Here is a 16,717-nt window from a genome sequence, read left to right on the forward strand (position 1 = left end):
GTTGATTAACAGGCTGATAAATTCCCTAACCAATGGTTCGTTTGTATTCCTCGTTCTTTGTGCCTCACTTCTTTCACTCTTTTGAAAAGTATCCTCAAAAGCGTTTAACCTGGGCAGATCGAGCCGGTGAAGTTAAGGCCGAACGGCTGTACCTTCAAACCAGCATATACTCAGAAAATTTAGGAGAATTTTCCAGCTTCCACACTATCCGTATAGAAGCTTTTCTGAAGGATAGTACATAAAAATATTTTAATACAGCTAGCTGAACAGAATGTGGGATGCATCCAAGTGCTACGTCTAGAAAATAAATCATTTATACCCGAGAGCGTTGCAGAATCGTTAAAATCATTCAGTCGAAGAAGTCAATTTCAGGCTAACACAATGTCGGACATGAGAAATAACTGTGATTCAACAGGAAAGGGTTTTGCAAAGTTACTACTTTGCTCACCAAGCACCCTGAACCAAAAAAAAAAAGTCATAAAACTGGATGATTCACCAGCCTGAAAATCAAAGATGGCAGAGCAGGAAGGGATGTAACAATTTTGGAAAAATTGGTCTGTTTCTTCCTCTAACTCCCAAGGGAATGATTTCCGTATATCTGCCATTTTCAGAGAGAGAGAGATTAATCACCACACTGTCAGGGTAGCCTCTTCAGAGAAGGATTTGTTGACAAGCAGAAATACAGCATCAAGACACCTTGTTATTTGTTGTTCCATAATTTTATTCCCCAAGTGAATGTTAATGCTCCCTATTGATATATGACAAATTCAAACTGGTACTAGTTTCCCTTTCTATCAATCTCGGGCTTTATTTCAAATATTTCACTGTTATAAAGATGATTCATTTTGGAAGGATATTATTCTTTATTTTCTTACTAGGGACGCTGTTCATCAAATACACCGAGGGGCTCCACAAGACACCACAAAGTGGGCAGGGATCACATGTCTCAGCTTCTGTTGCCCTTTCCCAAGCAATTAGTACAGTGCACGGTGCTCAGTAAATACCATTACTGCTGCTCAGTCAGATCAGCCAGACAATGCAATGCAATCAATAAATCAATCAATGGTATTTATTGAGTGCTTACTGTGTGCAAAGCACTGTACTAAGCACTTGGGAAAATGCAATACAACAGAGCTGGTAGCCGATATCTCTGCCCGCAAGGAAGCAGTGTGGCTAATGGATAGAGCAAGGGGCTGGGAGTCAGAAGACCTGGGTTCTAATCCCAGCTCCGTCACTTGTCTTCTGGGTAAGCTTGGGAAAGGCACTTAATTTCTCTGGGCCTCAGTTTCCTCATCTTAAAAATGAGGGTTAAATCCTATTCCCTCCTATTTAGACTGTGAGCCCCATGTGGGTCAGGGACTGTGTCCAACCTGATTATCTGGTATCTACCCCAGCACTCAGTACAGTGTCTGGCATATAATAAGGAGTACAGAAGCAGGATAGCGGAGGGGATAAAGCAGGGGCCTGGGAGTCAGAAGGTCATGGGTTCTAATCCTGGTTCCACCCGTCTGCTGTGTGACCTCGGGCAAGTCATTTTACTTCTCTTTGCCTCATTTACCTAGTCTGTAAAATGGGGATTGAGTCCGTGAGCCCCACATGGGACAAAGACTGTGGTATCCAACCCGATTTGCTTGCATCCACCCCTGCGCTTAGTATAGTGCCCGGCACATAGTAAGCACTTAACAAATACCATTTTCATTATCTATTATTAAGTCCTTAATAATACTGTCGGGGGAAAAAACACACCAAAAAGCACAGAAGCTAATGCACTCAGCAGAGATCCTGAAAGAATTCAGTCCAGTCCACTGTTTGGTCAAGGACCACATTGGGAGGGTCTATGATAGCCTTCTTGCCAGCCATTGCCTTAGCGGGTCCAGATTTCTCTCCAGCCACTTTATGTTCTTCTCAATGTTCTCCAGGACCGTCCTGGTGGCCAGGAGCTGGGATGCTTGTTCCTTTATCACCTCAAAAAACTGCTTCACCTAAAACATCCAATCAAGAGGGTGAGCGCGAGTCAGAGGATGACAAAACACAATGACACGGTCCCCCTGCTAAAAACACTGCCCGGCCGTTCCGGACCACGGGCCAATCTCTTCTGGACTCTCCGATTCGGTGACTGGACGATTTTCTTAGAGATTCCTTGTATCAGCTCAGTGTTGGGGTCGAGTCGGGGCTGTTTCCCCGGGGGGGGGGGGTGAAAAGGAACCCAATCTTCTCCCCAGAAGAGGTGAGACGAGTAAGAGATGACACCCAACCCTCCGTGATGTGAATTTTCAGACCAGACCAGAGGCCACGATGTTACACTTGGCTAAGTAGACTCTCCCCTAAGTAGACTCTCCCAAGCGCTTAGTACGATGCTCTGCAGACAGTAAGCGCTCAATAAATGTGAGCAAATTGATGAATGAACTTGGGTCTCGGTCTGGACGGCATCCTGGACAAGCAATGCTCCTGGCTTGATTTAGCAGATGGCTCAGGAGAGGAGAAGACAGGTGGGTGGCGGGGAGGGGAGAGGGGATGGTCAGCCCTCCCTCCCTGGAGAGGGGGAACCCATCCCCTGGACAAAACCATAAACAGCAACAACCGCGCTGGAAACTGAGCATCCAGGCCTGCCCTCACCTCTTCTAATTCTCGTTGGGAAGAAAACGTCGAAGTCGCTCCAACTAAAATATTCCTAATGGCGAAGGAGCCCAATGGGAACCTGTAATCAAAAAGAAAAACCTGTTTTCCTCCTGCTTTTCCACACCAGCTAGCCCCGATGGTCCTGGTAGAGCTCACCGCATGCAGTCACTGCCTTTCTTTCTCTGCACCCTCACTCACCAATCAATCGTATTTATTGAGAGCTTACTGTGTGCAAACCACCCTACTAAGCGCTTAGTCAACCCATCAGTGGTATGCTCGTTGTGGGCAGGGAATGTGTCTGCATATTGTTGTACTCTCCCAAGTGCTTAGTACAGTGCTGTGCACACAGTAATCGTTCAATAAATATGACTGAATGAATGAATGAAAGGTATTCACTGAGCAGATACCCTGGGCCGAGAACTGTACCAAGCACAATAGAGCTAGTGGATACGATCTATTCTATTGATTCTATTTATTTGCTATAGTTTTAATGAGATGTTCATCCCCTTGATTCTATTTATTGCTATTGTTCTTGTCTGTTCATCTCTCCTAATTAGACCGTGCGCCCGTCAAAGGGCAGGGACTGTCTCTATCTGTTACCGATCTGTACATTCCAAGCGCTTAGTACAGTGGTCTGCACATAGTAAGCGCTCAATAAATACTATTGAATGAATGAATGAATTATCCTGGGCCACGTTTCATTCACTCATTCTTTCATTTATTTAATCATATTTACTGAATGCTTACTGTGTGTAAAGTACTGGACTAAGCACTTGGGAGAGTACAACTTTATGATAAACAGACACATTCCCTGCCCACCGCAAGCTTATAAACTAGAGGAAGAGAGAGACATTAATATAAAGAAATAAATTACAGGTATGTACTTGTTTCACCCAATCTCTCTGGTCTCTCCCACCTTCTTCTGAGTCACCCTTGCACTTGGATTTGTGCCCCAAATGAATGAATGAGTGAAATGAAGCCCCGCTGGCCTCACACAGCTCTGTTGGGAGGGACAGGGGAGGAAGATGAGCAACAGCAGAAGACCCAAACGGCAGCTGTGTGGAGAGCTGAAAATGGGAAATCAAAAGCTAAAAGAACAGGACCCGGGGCAACAGAGCTTGAGACGAAGCCACATCCCAGCTGGAAACTGGGAGTCCGTTGTCGAGGACGGAACATCTGGCGGGAACGCTGATGAGAAAGGAGTGGCAATATTATAGTCCAGTGGCGATAAAACTGTTCATTGGAAATGGATTCGCTTTCGATTCCGAAAGGCACCTATCTGCTTGTTTATCTCTTCAGACTTTTGAGGAATACACATTTTTAATATACAAGGGAGGTCTTCTCATAGTAATCATAACTCTGATATTTGTTAAGTGCGTACTATGTGCTAGGCACTGTACTAAGCATTGGGGTGGATACAAGCAAATTGGGTTGGACACAGTCCCTGTGCCTTTTGGAGCAAAAGCTTTCTAAGGAATGAGAGAGAAGGAGGCAAAAGAGAAAACAGTGCCAGGCACCGTAAACATCAAACATGACGGCTCAACATGGACAATCCTCTTCCGTGCACAAGGTGGTTGAGCCTGGTCTTTCCAGCTATACATGCTCAGAGCAAGACTGAAGTGCTCATGAATTGTAAAAAAGCAGTAATGTTACACCAAAGGATGGTATTAATCCACAGGTATTTCAGATCCCATTCCTCTGGTAACATATGCACCAACAAGGATTTCTCCTCACCAAGGGAATGATGTGGGAAGTTGAATCACTGAGCTATATTAGGGTTAGGGTGAGATATGTATATATATACATATATGTCCCAGTGATTCATAGTCAAAGAAAAGTGCATGTAAGGCTATAAAAGACCAGTATCCGCGATATAAGCATTCTCTCTCTCTCTCTATATATATATATAAATCTCTCTTTATCACTCTCTCTCTCTCTCTATATATATATATACATATATCCCATGAAATATATATTTCATGGGAGAGGCTCAGAGCAAGACTAAATGCTCATGGCTTATTAAAAAGCAGAAATGTTACCCCAAAGGATGGTGTTAATCCACAGGTATTTCAGATCTCATTCATGTATTTTCTCCGATAATGTATACACCACCAAGGATTTTTTCCCACTGAGAGAATGATGTGGGAGGTTGAATCCTATATTATCAGGTCAATTTGACCAATGAAGACCATTATCAGGTCAATTTGACCAATGCATTTTGGATAATGCAGACCAACATTACCACTTTTTTCCTCCTTAAGAAGAGTCTGGGCCTGAACTGGGTGAATGCTATCTCATTTCCACACTCCGTCCTCTCCAGACACTAGATGCTTCACTTCTCTGACAGCAGCTCTCCTGAGCTACTAAAGGACAAAAATCATTTGCATCCCAGAGTGGTGGCTTCAAACACTAACTTTTCTAGCAGTTTGCTCCAATTTCGGGTCACAAAACCCCAGGCCAGATGTTGTCCAGACGGATTTTGGCTAACGCCGTAGATGACTGATGGGAGATCTTGCGTCTTGATCACTTTCCCTTCCAGCCCAAGTTCCAACAACCTGCGTCGTGAACACACCGAGGACAAAATGAGTGATACAGCCAGTTCGTGCACCCGCGGTGCCAGGTTGGTGTAGAGGCAGTTAATCAAATCAACCAATGGTATTTACTGAGCACTTACTTTGTTCAGAGCACTGTACTAAGCACTCGAGGGAATACTATACGATAGAGTAGGTAGACACAATCCCTGCCCCCAAGGAGCTTACAGTCCAGTGATAATGAAACTGTCCTAAAAGAGAGGTCAGAAATGAATTTGCTTTCAATTCTTAGAGGCACATATCTGCTTCGTTTGCCTCTTCAGGTTTTTGAGAAATGCACCTCTCTAACATACAGGGGAGGTCTATACCGTACTTGCCCAAATGCTTCGCATAGTGCTCCGGGGCCTTCTCACAATAATAATACTACTAATAATAATTCTGGTATTCGTTAAGTGCTTACTATGTGCCAGGCACTGTACTAAAAGCGCTGGGGTGGATTCAAGCAAATTGGGTTGGACCCAGTCCCTGTCCCAAGTAGGGCTGACAGTCTCAGTTCCCATTTTACAGATGAGGTCGCTGAGGCACAGTGAAATGATTTGCCCAAGGTCACGCAGCAGACAAGTGGCAGAGCCCAGATTAGAACCCATGACCTTCTGACTTCCAGGCCTGGGCTCTATCCACTACACCGTCACACCAGTCTGAAATGCCCTTGTTAGAGGGTTGATGTACTTTTCATTTAGAGACTGGTGTGATTGCGAGAGGGCCCCTGGCTCAATCAATCAATCCAACAATCAATGGTATTTATTGAGAGCTGACTGTGTATAGAGCACTGTGCTAAGCGCTTGGAAGAGTATAGTATTACAATATAACAGAGTTGGCAGACATGTTTCCCGCCCACAGTGAGCTTGATAATTATGATGATGATAATACTGTAATAATTACATAGTAAGCCCTTAAAAATACAATACTAATACCACAAGCACGGTATACTAATATATTGTATAAATTAATGGTATACTACTAAATTGTATAAAAATACAATACTAATACCACTAGTACCATAAGCATTAGGGTACATAAATGCAATCAGATTGGACCTGTGTCCCGCATGGAGCTCATAGTTTCAGTGGGAGGGAGGACAAGCATTTAATTCCTATTTTACGGAGGAGAAAACAGAGGTGCCAAGAAGTTAAGTGACTGGTCCAAGGTCATACAACAGGCAAGGGGGTGGAGCTGGGATTAGAGCCCAGGTCCCCTGACTCACAGTTCTGTGTTCTTTCCATTAAATCGTGCTGATTTGGGAAGTGAGGGGCGGGGAGTGCCAGACTCAGTGGTTGGAATGGAGCGGGGAGAGCGAGGCCTGCTAAGAGTCTCAACCTCAGGCATCAACAGTCTCCGAGGCCTTGAATAAAGCAGCTTATTTCCCCTCAGTGAGGTGGAATCAGCAAAGTCTGTTGAGGCACAGTCTTTACCAGGAATGGGGTTTAAGCTAATTTCATGCAGTGTTTTGAAAACAAGACTCTGAAACAAGCAGATCGGCCTCGTGGAAAGAACACAGGACTCAGCGTCGAGAGATCTGGGTTCTAATCCCGGTTCTGACCATTTGTTTTTTATGGTATTTGTTGAGTGCTTATTATGTGCCAGGCACTGTACTAGGCGTTAGGGTAGATACATGCTGATCAGGTTGGTCACAGTCCATGTCCTACATGTGGTTCGGGGGTTTCATCTCCTATTTATAGATGAGGTAACTGAGGCACAAAGAAGTTCAGTTAGAAGTTCACAAAGAAGTTGCCCAAGGTCACACAGCAGACAATTGGTGGAGCCAGAATTAGAACCCAGGTCCTTCTGACTCTCAGACCTGTGCTCTATCCACGAGACCACGCTGCATCTCTGCCCTTTGCCTCCTGAGTAACATGCATGTCAATGAGAAGCAGCATGGCTCGGTGGATAGAGCTCGGGTCTGGGACTCAGAAGGACCTGGGTTCGAATGCCGGCCACACCACATGCCTGTTGTGTGACCTTGGGCAAGTCGTTTCACTTTTCTGGGCCTCATCTGTAAAATGGGGATTAAGAGTGTGAGCTCCATGCAGGATAGAGACCATGTCCAACCTGATTAACTTGTATCTAACTCAGTGCTTAGAACAGTGCTATAGTAAGCACTTAAGAAGGACCATAATTATTATTATTATCGGATAAGTCATTTAATATCTCTGTGCCTAAGTTCTGACATCAATCAACCACCGGTTCTTATTGAGCACTTACTGTGTGCCAAGCACTGGACTAAGTATTTAGAAAAGTATGACAGAGTCATTACACACAATCCCTGCCCTCAAGGAGCTCACATTCTAGAGGGACAGACAGATATTAAAATCAGTTACTGCTAGGGGCATCGGAAGAGTCTGAGGATATGGCCTTGTGCTGTGGAGCTGGGGTGAGTAAGTACTTAAGGGCTACACCGCAAGTGCATAGGGAACAGAAGGAAGTGTGAATATGGTAGGGAAACAAGGTGAGGAAAAGTCATTTAAGGCCTCTTGTCTTGTTTTATGCCGTCGATTTCATCTGTGACCCATAGCGACGCCATGGACCCATCTCTCCGAGAACGCCCCCTCTCCATCTGCGATCGTTCTGATAGTGTATCAAGAGTTTTCTTGGTAAAAATCCAGAAGTGGTTTACCATTGCCGCCTTCTGCGCAGTAAACTTGAGTTTCCACCCTCGACTCTCTCCCGTGCCACTGCTGCCCAGCACGGGGAGTTTTGACTTGTAGCAGATTGCCTTCCACTCACTAGCCACTGCCTAAGCTAGGAGTGGAATGGATAGGCCTCTGTTTGACTCTCCCTCCTGCCGTCAAGACTGGTAAAGGACTGGAAACTCTCCAGGTGCCACCCTGAGAGGGGCAAGGCCTCTTGAAGAAGATATTTTAGTAGGGCATCTGCAAAATGGGAATTAAATACCTGCTCTCCCTCCCTTTAGTCTATGAACTCCATACAGGATAGGAGATGTGTCTAATCTGATCATTGACTGATTGACTGATTATACTGTCTCTCCTCCAGTGCTTAATAGTAATAATAATAATAATAATGTTGGTATTTGTTAAGCACTTACTATGTGCAGAGCACTGTTCTAAAAACTGGGGTAAATACAGGGTAATCAGGTCGTCCCAATTGGGGCTCACAGTCTTCATCCCCATTTTACAGATGAAGTAACTGAGGCCCAGAGAAGTTAAGTGACTTGCCCACAGTCCCACAGCTGACAAGTGGCAGAGCTGGGATTCGAACCCATGACCTCTGACTCCCAAGCCCGGGCTCTTTCCACTGAGCCAGAACATGAAACAGCAAACTGGTTTACTCTCCACCTTTAACTTTTTAGAAACAGGTAGGAGGTGATATAAACCATCATTATTATTATCATTACTTTGAGTATTGCAGCGGGAGGACAATCAATCAATCATATTTATTGAGCACTTACTGTGTGCAGAGCACTGTACTAGGCGTTTGGGAGACTACAATATAACAGAATTGGTAGACCCATTCCCTATCCACAAGGAGGAAGAGAAGCGGGAGTGCGGTATTACTACCTGCGTGTTCTGAGGTCCTTGCATTCATTCATTCAGTCGTACTTATTGAGTGCTTACTGTGTGCACAGCGCTGTGCTAGGCACTTGGGAGAGTACAATATAACAATTAAAAAGGTACATTCCCTGCCCATGACAAGTTTACAGTCTACAGGGGGAGACGGACATTAATATAAGTAAATTACAGATCTAGACGTAAGTGCTGCGGGGTTGAGAGGAGGGATGAGTGAAGGAAGCGAGTCGGGGAGACGCAGAAGGAGTGAGAGAGGGGGAAAGGGACAGAGGTTGAAGGCCCATCTCCTCCAAGAGGCCTTCCCAGACTAAGCCCCACTTTTCCCCCCTCCCACTCCCTTCTGCGTCACCCTGACCTGCTCCCTTTGCTCCTCCCCCTTCTCCCGGCCCCGCGGCACGGATGTACATAGCTGTAATTTTATTTCTAAAGTTGTCTGTCTCCCCCACTCTAGACTGCAAACCTGTTTATTGTGATTGTTTATTGCTGTACTGTCCTCTCTCAAGCTCTTAGGACATTGTTCTGCACACACAGTCAGCACCCAATACATACGATTGAATAAATGAATGAAGTGATTGGGAAAGGGTAGTCTTATATCTCCGTTGCTGGGCAGGGACAGTCTCTATCTGTTGCCGAATTGTTCATTTCAAGCGCTTAATACATTGCTCTGCACATAGTAAGCGCTCAATAAAAACGATTGAATGAATGAGTGAATATCTAGCGCTCCAGTGAGCACACCGAACTTCCCATCACACTACACTGCCTCTTCCTTCCTCCCCACCGACCACTTGGAAGAAACACGAACGGGCCGTCGGCGGGAATCGAGGAAAGCCGACAGAGCTGATGTATCTTACCTGGCCAGTTTGGTGCCATCTCGGCTACTTGCCAGAGCTGAGCGGATCTTGCCCTGCTGGGCCCCGGACATGGACTCTGCGTATCTCTCCAAGAGGAAGTTCCAACCCTCCTCCGTCTTGGCTCCGACAGAATAGACGGTCTCCATGACATCAGTAGGGATGCTAGAAAAGAATGTAGATCAGGATCGAGGAGCAGCGTGGTCTAGTGGAAAGACCGCGCTCCTGGGAGTCAGAGGGTCCGGGTTCTAATTCTGACTCCATCTCTTGCCTGCCGTGTGACCTAGGGCGAGTCATTTGACTTCTCTCTACCACGGTTTCCTCACGTGTAAAATGGGGATTCGAAAACTGTTCTCCCTCCTACTTAGACTGTGAGCCTCATGTGGGACAGGGACTGTGTCTGACCTGATTATCTTCCGTCTACCCCAGGGCTTAGAACAGTGCTTGACTTCTAGTAAGCACTTAACGAAACACCATATTGTAGATGCTGTTCGACCACGGGCAAGTCACTTAACTTCTCGGTGCTCCAGTTTCCTCATTTGTAAAATGGGATGAAATACCTGTTCTCCCTCCCTCTTAGACTGAGCCCCACACATAACAGGAATCGTGTCTGATCTCATTATCTGTATGTTCAGTGCTCGGCACGTAGTAAGAACAAATATCACAATTATTATTCTCAGGGCAGAAGTGGAGCTGGTCCCCAGTCCAATAGCAGGAATTCAATCACTCTTTCCCAACGGATAACCTCCATAAGACAATTCCTGGCAGGGCTGCTTAATAATAATAGTAATAATAATGGTATTTGTTAAACGCTTACTATATGCCAGGCACCGAACTAATTTACGGGGTAGATACGAGCAAACTGAGTCGGTCATAGTTTTTGTCCCACGTGGGGCTCACGGACTCAATCCCCATTTTACAGACTCGGTAACTGAGGCCCAGAGAAGCGAAGTGACTTGCCCAAAGTCACGCAAGTGGCGAAGCCGGTATTAGAACCCATGACCTTCTGACTCCAGGCCCCTGCTCTATCCACTACGCGATGCTGCTTCCATGAAATCCTCAACCGGCTTGATTTCAGCTTGCTGTGGGCCCGACCCGGACCTCTCTGTGGTGGATGCCATCCAGCGGCGGAAGAGCGCTCTAGCCTTCTGGACGCAGGGAGGATCCTGCAGGTCACACGCCAGCCCCAGGAGGAAAGTCCGCAGCAACCGCTCCGAAAGCGAGCCCTCATCGCTCCAGCTCTGCTTGTCCATCACCGGCTTGAACTCTTGCAGAATGTAGCGCTGTGGGGAGGAGAAAATGGGCCGGAGGATTAGTATTATTATTATTTTCATTATTATGGTATTTGTTAAGTGCTTACTCTTTGCCAGGCGATCTACTAAGTGCTAGGGTGGATACGAGCAAACTGGATTAGACACAGTACCTGTCCCACATGGGGCTCACCGTCTCAATACCCTTTATACAGACGAGGTAACTGAGACACAAAGAAGTAAAGCGACTGGTCCGTGGGCATGCAACAGGTAACCAGAATTAGGACCCGTGACTTCCGACTCCCAGGCCCGTGCCCTAACCACCACGCCGGGCTGCTTCTCGAATTCACTCCGCACGTCAGCCCCGCCTGAGCTTCCAAAAGTACCAGCTCCCTCCACCCTGGCTCCAAACCTTCACCCCTTCCTTGAGCTACGGGAAAATCTTAGCCAAGAAGTAAAGGAAGATCGTCCAGGGCAGGGCTCCGCAAACTCTGGCTCCAGAGCCAGACTTGGGGCTCTCCACTCCTTGGATGGCTTCTGAATGCTCTGCCTCCTCCTCTAGACTGTAAACTCATTGTGGGCAGGGAATGTGTTTATTGTTATTCTCCCAAATGCTTAGTACAGTGCTTTGCACACAGTAAAGCTCAATAAATATGACAATGAACGAATGAACGAGGGGACGACACGATTAGCTTCTCCCTCGCGGCTCTCTGGTCAAGAAGATGCCTGCCTCATCCTGCCCCTTTGAGTCAGAAAGCGTCAAGGAGGAGTCAAGATGGCACGATACGGCCCCTCCCAGCTAGGGGACTGGGGAGGTAGCCACTGTCCTCACTGAAGAGTGAGCTGGAGCTGTCTTCAGTGCCCTCTGACCCCAATCTCCAAGCACCTGCTGAAGGCATAGCAGCCCCACGGCCAGCCAGCCAAGCTAAGGAGGGTTGAGCTTGCTGTGGGCAGGGAATGTATCTGTTTACTGTACTTATGTACTCTCCCAAGTGCTTAATACTGTGCTTTGCACACAGTAAATCTCAATAAATATGACCGAATGAATGAATAGCAGGCCTGGGAGTTTGCAACCCTCACCCACCCTTTCCCCTGCCCAAATGAACCAAGAGAAAGTCTGATCTTTTTCACTCTCTCTCCTCTTCCCCCTTTTTCCTCTCCTTTTCTCTCCCTCTCTTCTCCTCTTCCTCTGCTGTCCTCCCCACTTGTCGCTCTCCCTCCCCCTCTCTTTTTCCTGAGTTCTCTCTTCCCTCTTTCCCTTCGATCTTCTGTTTAATCATTATGATTGACCCTCTGCAGATTAACTTTCAAAGGCTTCATTTTGCTTAAGCCCTCCCACATGAAAACATTGCAGTTGCCAGCACTGGAGCTTTCTAACCTTGCTTGGCAATGGGACTTCCTCCCCAGAAGACCGGAATGAACAGTGGAGAAGCTGCTTTTTAGAACCGCATCTTCCCCTTGCTCGGCTTAGCTAACTCCCTCAGCTTTCTCAGGGAAGTGGGGATGAGCCCACCTCCAGGGGAAGCCAGACCCCCCAGTTATTAGCTCCTGGGTGACAGACTCGTTTAGGACTCCCTCAGTCTGTCTCCCTCAGGGGAGACATGCAGTGCCGGCATTAGACTACCGTAGAGACAAAACATCTACGTCTTTTTTCCGCATGAGAAAATAACCTTAAGGCTCTCGGTGACGTCTGAAATATTCCTTTGGTCCATCATGCGGTAGAACACTTCCCAGTGGCCCAGGCCTTTGCGAAGTGCAAGGTTGCTTGTTTCGTGCCGGAGGTAGCGCGTCAGGTCCAGAGCTTTGTCGAGCGACAGTTTCCCCGCGCTGAAAAACAATTCATTTTGGACTGGATCACTGTGCCACCCGGCCAATCCCGCTGGCAGTCCTCAGTGGGCACTCTCACACTGTGCTGCCTGACCGAGTTCTTTCGTGACCTCTACCATGCTGCCACCAGGAATGCTTGTCAGAGGGTCCACACACACACCAACTCCCTTCCCTCACCAGTCTCCTAATGGTGACTCATTCTCCATCTCTTGCCGTCAATCCCATGTCCTAATAATAATAATAGTAATGTTGGTATTTATTAAACGCTTACATTGTGCCAAGCACTGTTCTAAGTGCTGGGGTAGATACAAGGTTGTCCCACGTGGGGCTCACAGTCTTCATCCCCATTTTACAGATGAGGTAACTGAGGCACAGAGAAGTTAAGTGACTCGCCCCAAGTCACACAGCTGGTAAGTGGCAGAGACGGGATTAGAACCCACGATCTCTGACTCCCAAGCCCGTGCTCTTTCCACTAAACCATGCTACTCCTCGGCCCCCTTCCTGCCCGGAGCACCCTCCCGCTTCGTAGTTGTGGTATTTGTTAAGCACTTACCATGTGCCAAGCACTGTTCTAAGCGCTGGGGTAGATACAAGGTAGTCAGATCGGACACAGTTCCTGTCCCACCTGGGACACCCAGTCTTGATCCCCATTTTAAGGATGAGGTAACTGAGGTCTAGAGAAGTTAAGTGACTTGCCCAAGGTCACACAGAGACATGTGGCAGAGCCAGGAATAGAACCTCCATCCTCTGACTCCCAGGCCCGTCTTCTTTCTACTAGGCCATGCTACTTCCCAACAGACTGCTGTTCATCCAGGCTGCTGCTCTCCCTATCTTCAAAACCTACTAGACTCACATCTCCTCCAAGAACAATGATAATTATAATAATAATAATTGTGGCACGTGTTAAGCGTTTACTGTGTGCTGATGTGCTAAATCCTGTATTAACTGCTGGGGTACATACAAGCTAATCGGGGCACCTCGTGGGGTTCACAGTCTAAATATAGGAGAGCAGGTATCTTATTCCAGTTTTGCAGATGGGGCAACTGAGGCACAGAGAAGTGAAGTGATTTGCCCAAGATTGCACAGCGGAGAAGCGGTGGAGCCGGAATCTAAACCCAGGTCCTCTGCTTTTTCCACGAGGCCACGCTGCTTCTCAGGTGGCTTCCTCGACTAACCTCTCATCTCCCACCTTATTTTTCCTCCCTCCTGTGCCACCCATGTACTTGAGGCCATACCCACTAAGCCCTTAAGTACTCACTCTCTGCCCTCTCAACCACACCCAGCACTTGGGTACACATCCTTATACTCTGCTACCTGTAATTTATTTGAATGTCTGTCTCCCCTGCTCAATTTCAATATCCTGGAGGGCAGGGATTATGTCTACTGACTCTATTGTGTTCCCCCTTTTAGACTGTGAGCCTGTTGGGCAGGGATTGTCTCTATCGGTTGCTGAATTGTACATTCCGAGAGCTTAGTACAGTGCTCTGCACACAGTAAGCGCTCAATAAATACGACTGAATGAATGAATAAGCAATTAGTACAGTGTTCTGCATTCAGGAAGCATTTAATAAACTCTATTAACTGATTGACGGATTCCTCCTTCCCAGGCCCCGATATCATGGCTCGAGATGTCCGCAGCGGGGACGGCTTCTGCTTAGAGTGGTGAGAAGCACTTGGCGTGTGTCAGAGCAACGAGCCTGTACGTTACTGCTTAGCATTTACTCTCTCATTAGATCCTGCCCCGTCCCCTGGGAAACAGGGCCTCTGCCTCTCCTACAGCCCTGAGGACCCAGCACAGAGAACGCAGCTTGTCCATGACAGTCATGCTGGTAGCCACAGGGGGAAGGAAGCGACTGCGGGGCACTAGCAATGGAAGCGACACAAAGGCTCAGGGGGGTTTTGTCCGGTTGTGTCGGGGACGGTCAATTCTGGTGATGTGTGTGCCCCGCTCTGAGGTCCAAGAATACTCTGGGGAGGTCACCCGCAACCCAGCACACCGTGTCCGGGTCGCCCAGATATTCCGGGGGCCACGTTTCCTTGGATTGAAGATGTTCGGTGTCCTCCGGGCACGTGGGGCAGAGAGTGGGAGAGGAATCCAGGAGGGCCTAGGTATTAAGTGCCTACTACGTTCTCTGGGGAGGACCACGCCACGTGTACCCCAAAAAACAACAACGGGGGCCTACTGTAAAGCAGAGCTTACCCTCCCCCTTTCCGAGGCTTCTCAAAGAAAACAAAAATTCCTTGCCTGTGCCGCTCAGGTCCCCCCTCATCTGGTTCCCACTTATCCACTCTCTTCTGCTAAACTTCAGCTTGTGCTCTTTTTTGGGGGAGGGCGGTATTCGTTTAAGTGCTTACTGTGGGTCAGCCCTGGGGTAGATAGAAGCTAATCAAGTTGGACACAGTCTGTCTCACATGGGCCTCACAGTCTTAATCCCCATTTTACAGATGAGGTAACTGGGGCTCAGAGAAGTTAATTGACTTGCCCAAAGTCACACAGCAGACAAGTGGCAGAGCACAGATTAGAACCCATGTCCTTCTGATTCCCAGGAGTGTGCTCTATCCACTAGGCCAGGCTGCTTCTTTGCCTCTCCAAAGCCAACTTCAACCTTCTTCTACACCCATTCCAGGCCTTGCCGGACCTAAAAGGGGGATTAAACGTCTGTCTCCCCACGTCTGTCTCCCCTTCCCCTTAGACCGTGAGTCCTGTGGGGGTCCGGGATGTGTCCGATGGAATGGCATTCTATCTACTTCAGGCCTTAACACAGTGCTTAGCCCGTAGTTAGCGCTTAATAAATTCCATAACCATGATTATTACGACGAGGAGAAGCAACACGGAGTACCTGACCAGCTGAAAGGCGTTGTGAATGAGGCTGGCTCGGTCCTTGTCGCCGAGTCTTGAGGGGTTGTCATCGAGCAACCGAGTCAGGCTGTCCCACCCAGCCCCCTCGTAGTGAACGATGTAGTAGCCGTTCATGTCCACGTTGAATTTCACCCAGCTGGCTTCGCTGTCGAGTTCTATTGCATCTGAGAAGAGAATAAAATAGACAAGGCACATTCACACACTTTCCTGGCAGAGACCAAGCCAGCGAGACTAGCCCTTCACACGGACCAAGAGGGAAGGCCCAGAGGTTTCCAGAAGTCAGCCGGTCAGTCAATCACATTTATGGAGTGCTTACTGTGTGCAGAACACTGTACTAAGCACTTGGCAGAGTACAACTCAACAACATAACAGACACATTCCCAGCCTGTGACAAGCTTACAGTCTAGAGGGGAAGACGAACATGAGATAAATAAATGAATTACAGCTACGTACATAAGTGCTGTGGGGCTGCGAGTGGGAATGAATAAATGGAGCAGGTCAGGGAGATGCAGAAGGGAGGGGGAGAAGAGGAAAGGAGGGCTTAGCTAGGGAAGGTCTCTTGGAGGAGATGGGTCTTCAGTAGGGCTTTGAAGAGGGGGAGAGTCATTGTTGGATATGAGGAGGGAGGGGGTTCCAGGCCAAAGGCAGGACTAGGGCGAGAGACCCGCATTGAGACGGGTGAGACCAAGGGACAGTGAGAAGGTTGGCATTAGAGGAGTGAAGTGTGCTGGCTGGGTTGTAGTAGGAGAGTAGCAGGGTGAGGTAGGAGGGGAAAACTCCTTCTTCTAGTAGAGGGAACCCTCTGGCTCCTCAAGACCCCTCTCTGAGAAGCACCGTGGTCTAGTGGAAAGAGTAGGGGCCTGAGAGCCAGAGGACCTGGGTTCTAATCCCCACTCAGCCACGTCTGCTGGGTGACCTTGAGCGAATCACTTACCTTTTCTGTGCCTTAGTTACCTCATTTGTAAAATGGGGATTAAGACTCGGAGTCCCATGCGAGACGTAGACTGTGTCCTACCTGATTATCTTGTATCTACCTCAGTGCTTAGTGCAGTGCCTGGCACATAGTAAGTAAGCGATTAACAAATAACATAAAAAAGGTACTTTCCAGAGTCTGTCACTCACTCACCTGATGACATCATCTAGAGCTCAGACAATTAGGGAAGATGAGGAGGGGCTGGGAAAGGGGGGGAAAAGAAGG

General features: G+C 47.7%; 1 protein-coding gene and 1 non-coding gene across 2 annotated transcripts in view; both read right to left on the bottom strand.

Annotated features, from left to right (window-relative positions):
• Positions 1–1,689: 1,689 nt before the first annotated feature.
• The window catches only part of LOC100081647 (endoplasmic reticulum aminopeptidase 2-like), a 37,391-nt gene continuing 22,363 nt past the window's right edge, over positions 1,690–16,717 (bottom strand). Inside the window, exons 13-19 of the mRNA XM_029072708.2 lie at positions 15,500–15,683; positions 12,503–12,659; positions 10,684–10,865; positions 9,586–9,747; positions 5,034–5,174; positions 2,617–2,698; positions 1,690–1,982 (exon numbers count right to left, since the gene is read on the bottom strand). Coding sequence (XP_028928541.1) covers positions 1,836–1,982; positions 2,617–2,698; positions 5,034–5,174; positions 9,586–9,747; positions 10,684–10,865; positions 12,503–12,659; positions 15,500–15,683 — 1,055 coding nt within the window. The 3' untranslated portion in view covers positions 1,690–1,835. The remainder of the gene's footprint in view (positions 1,983–2,616; positions 2,699–5,033; positions 5,175–9,585; positions 9,748–10,683; positions 10,866–12,502; positions 12,660–15,499; positions 15,684–16,717) is intronic.
• On the bottom strand, positions 7,908–8,045 carry LOC114816466. Its single transcript, XR_003764239.1, has one exon. It is a non-coding gene; the product is annotated as a small nucleolar RNA SNORA7 (small nucleolar RNA).

Source organism: Ornithorhynchus anatinus, chromosome 1, assembly GCF_004115215.2.
Source record: "Ornithorhynchus anatinus isolate Pmale09 chromosome 1, mOrnAna1.pri.v4, whole genome shotgun sequence".
Lineage (NCBI taxonomy): Eukaryota > Metazoa > Chordata > Mammalia > Monotremata > Ornithorhynchidae > Ornithorhynchus > Ornithorhynchus anatinus.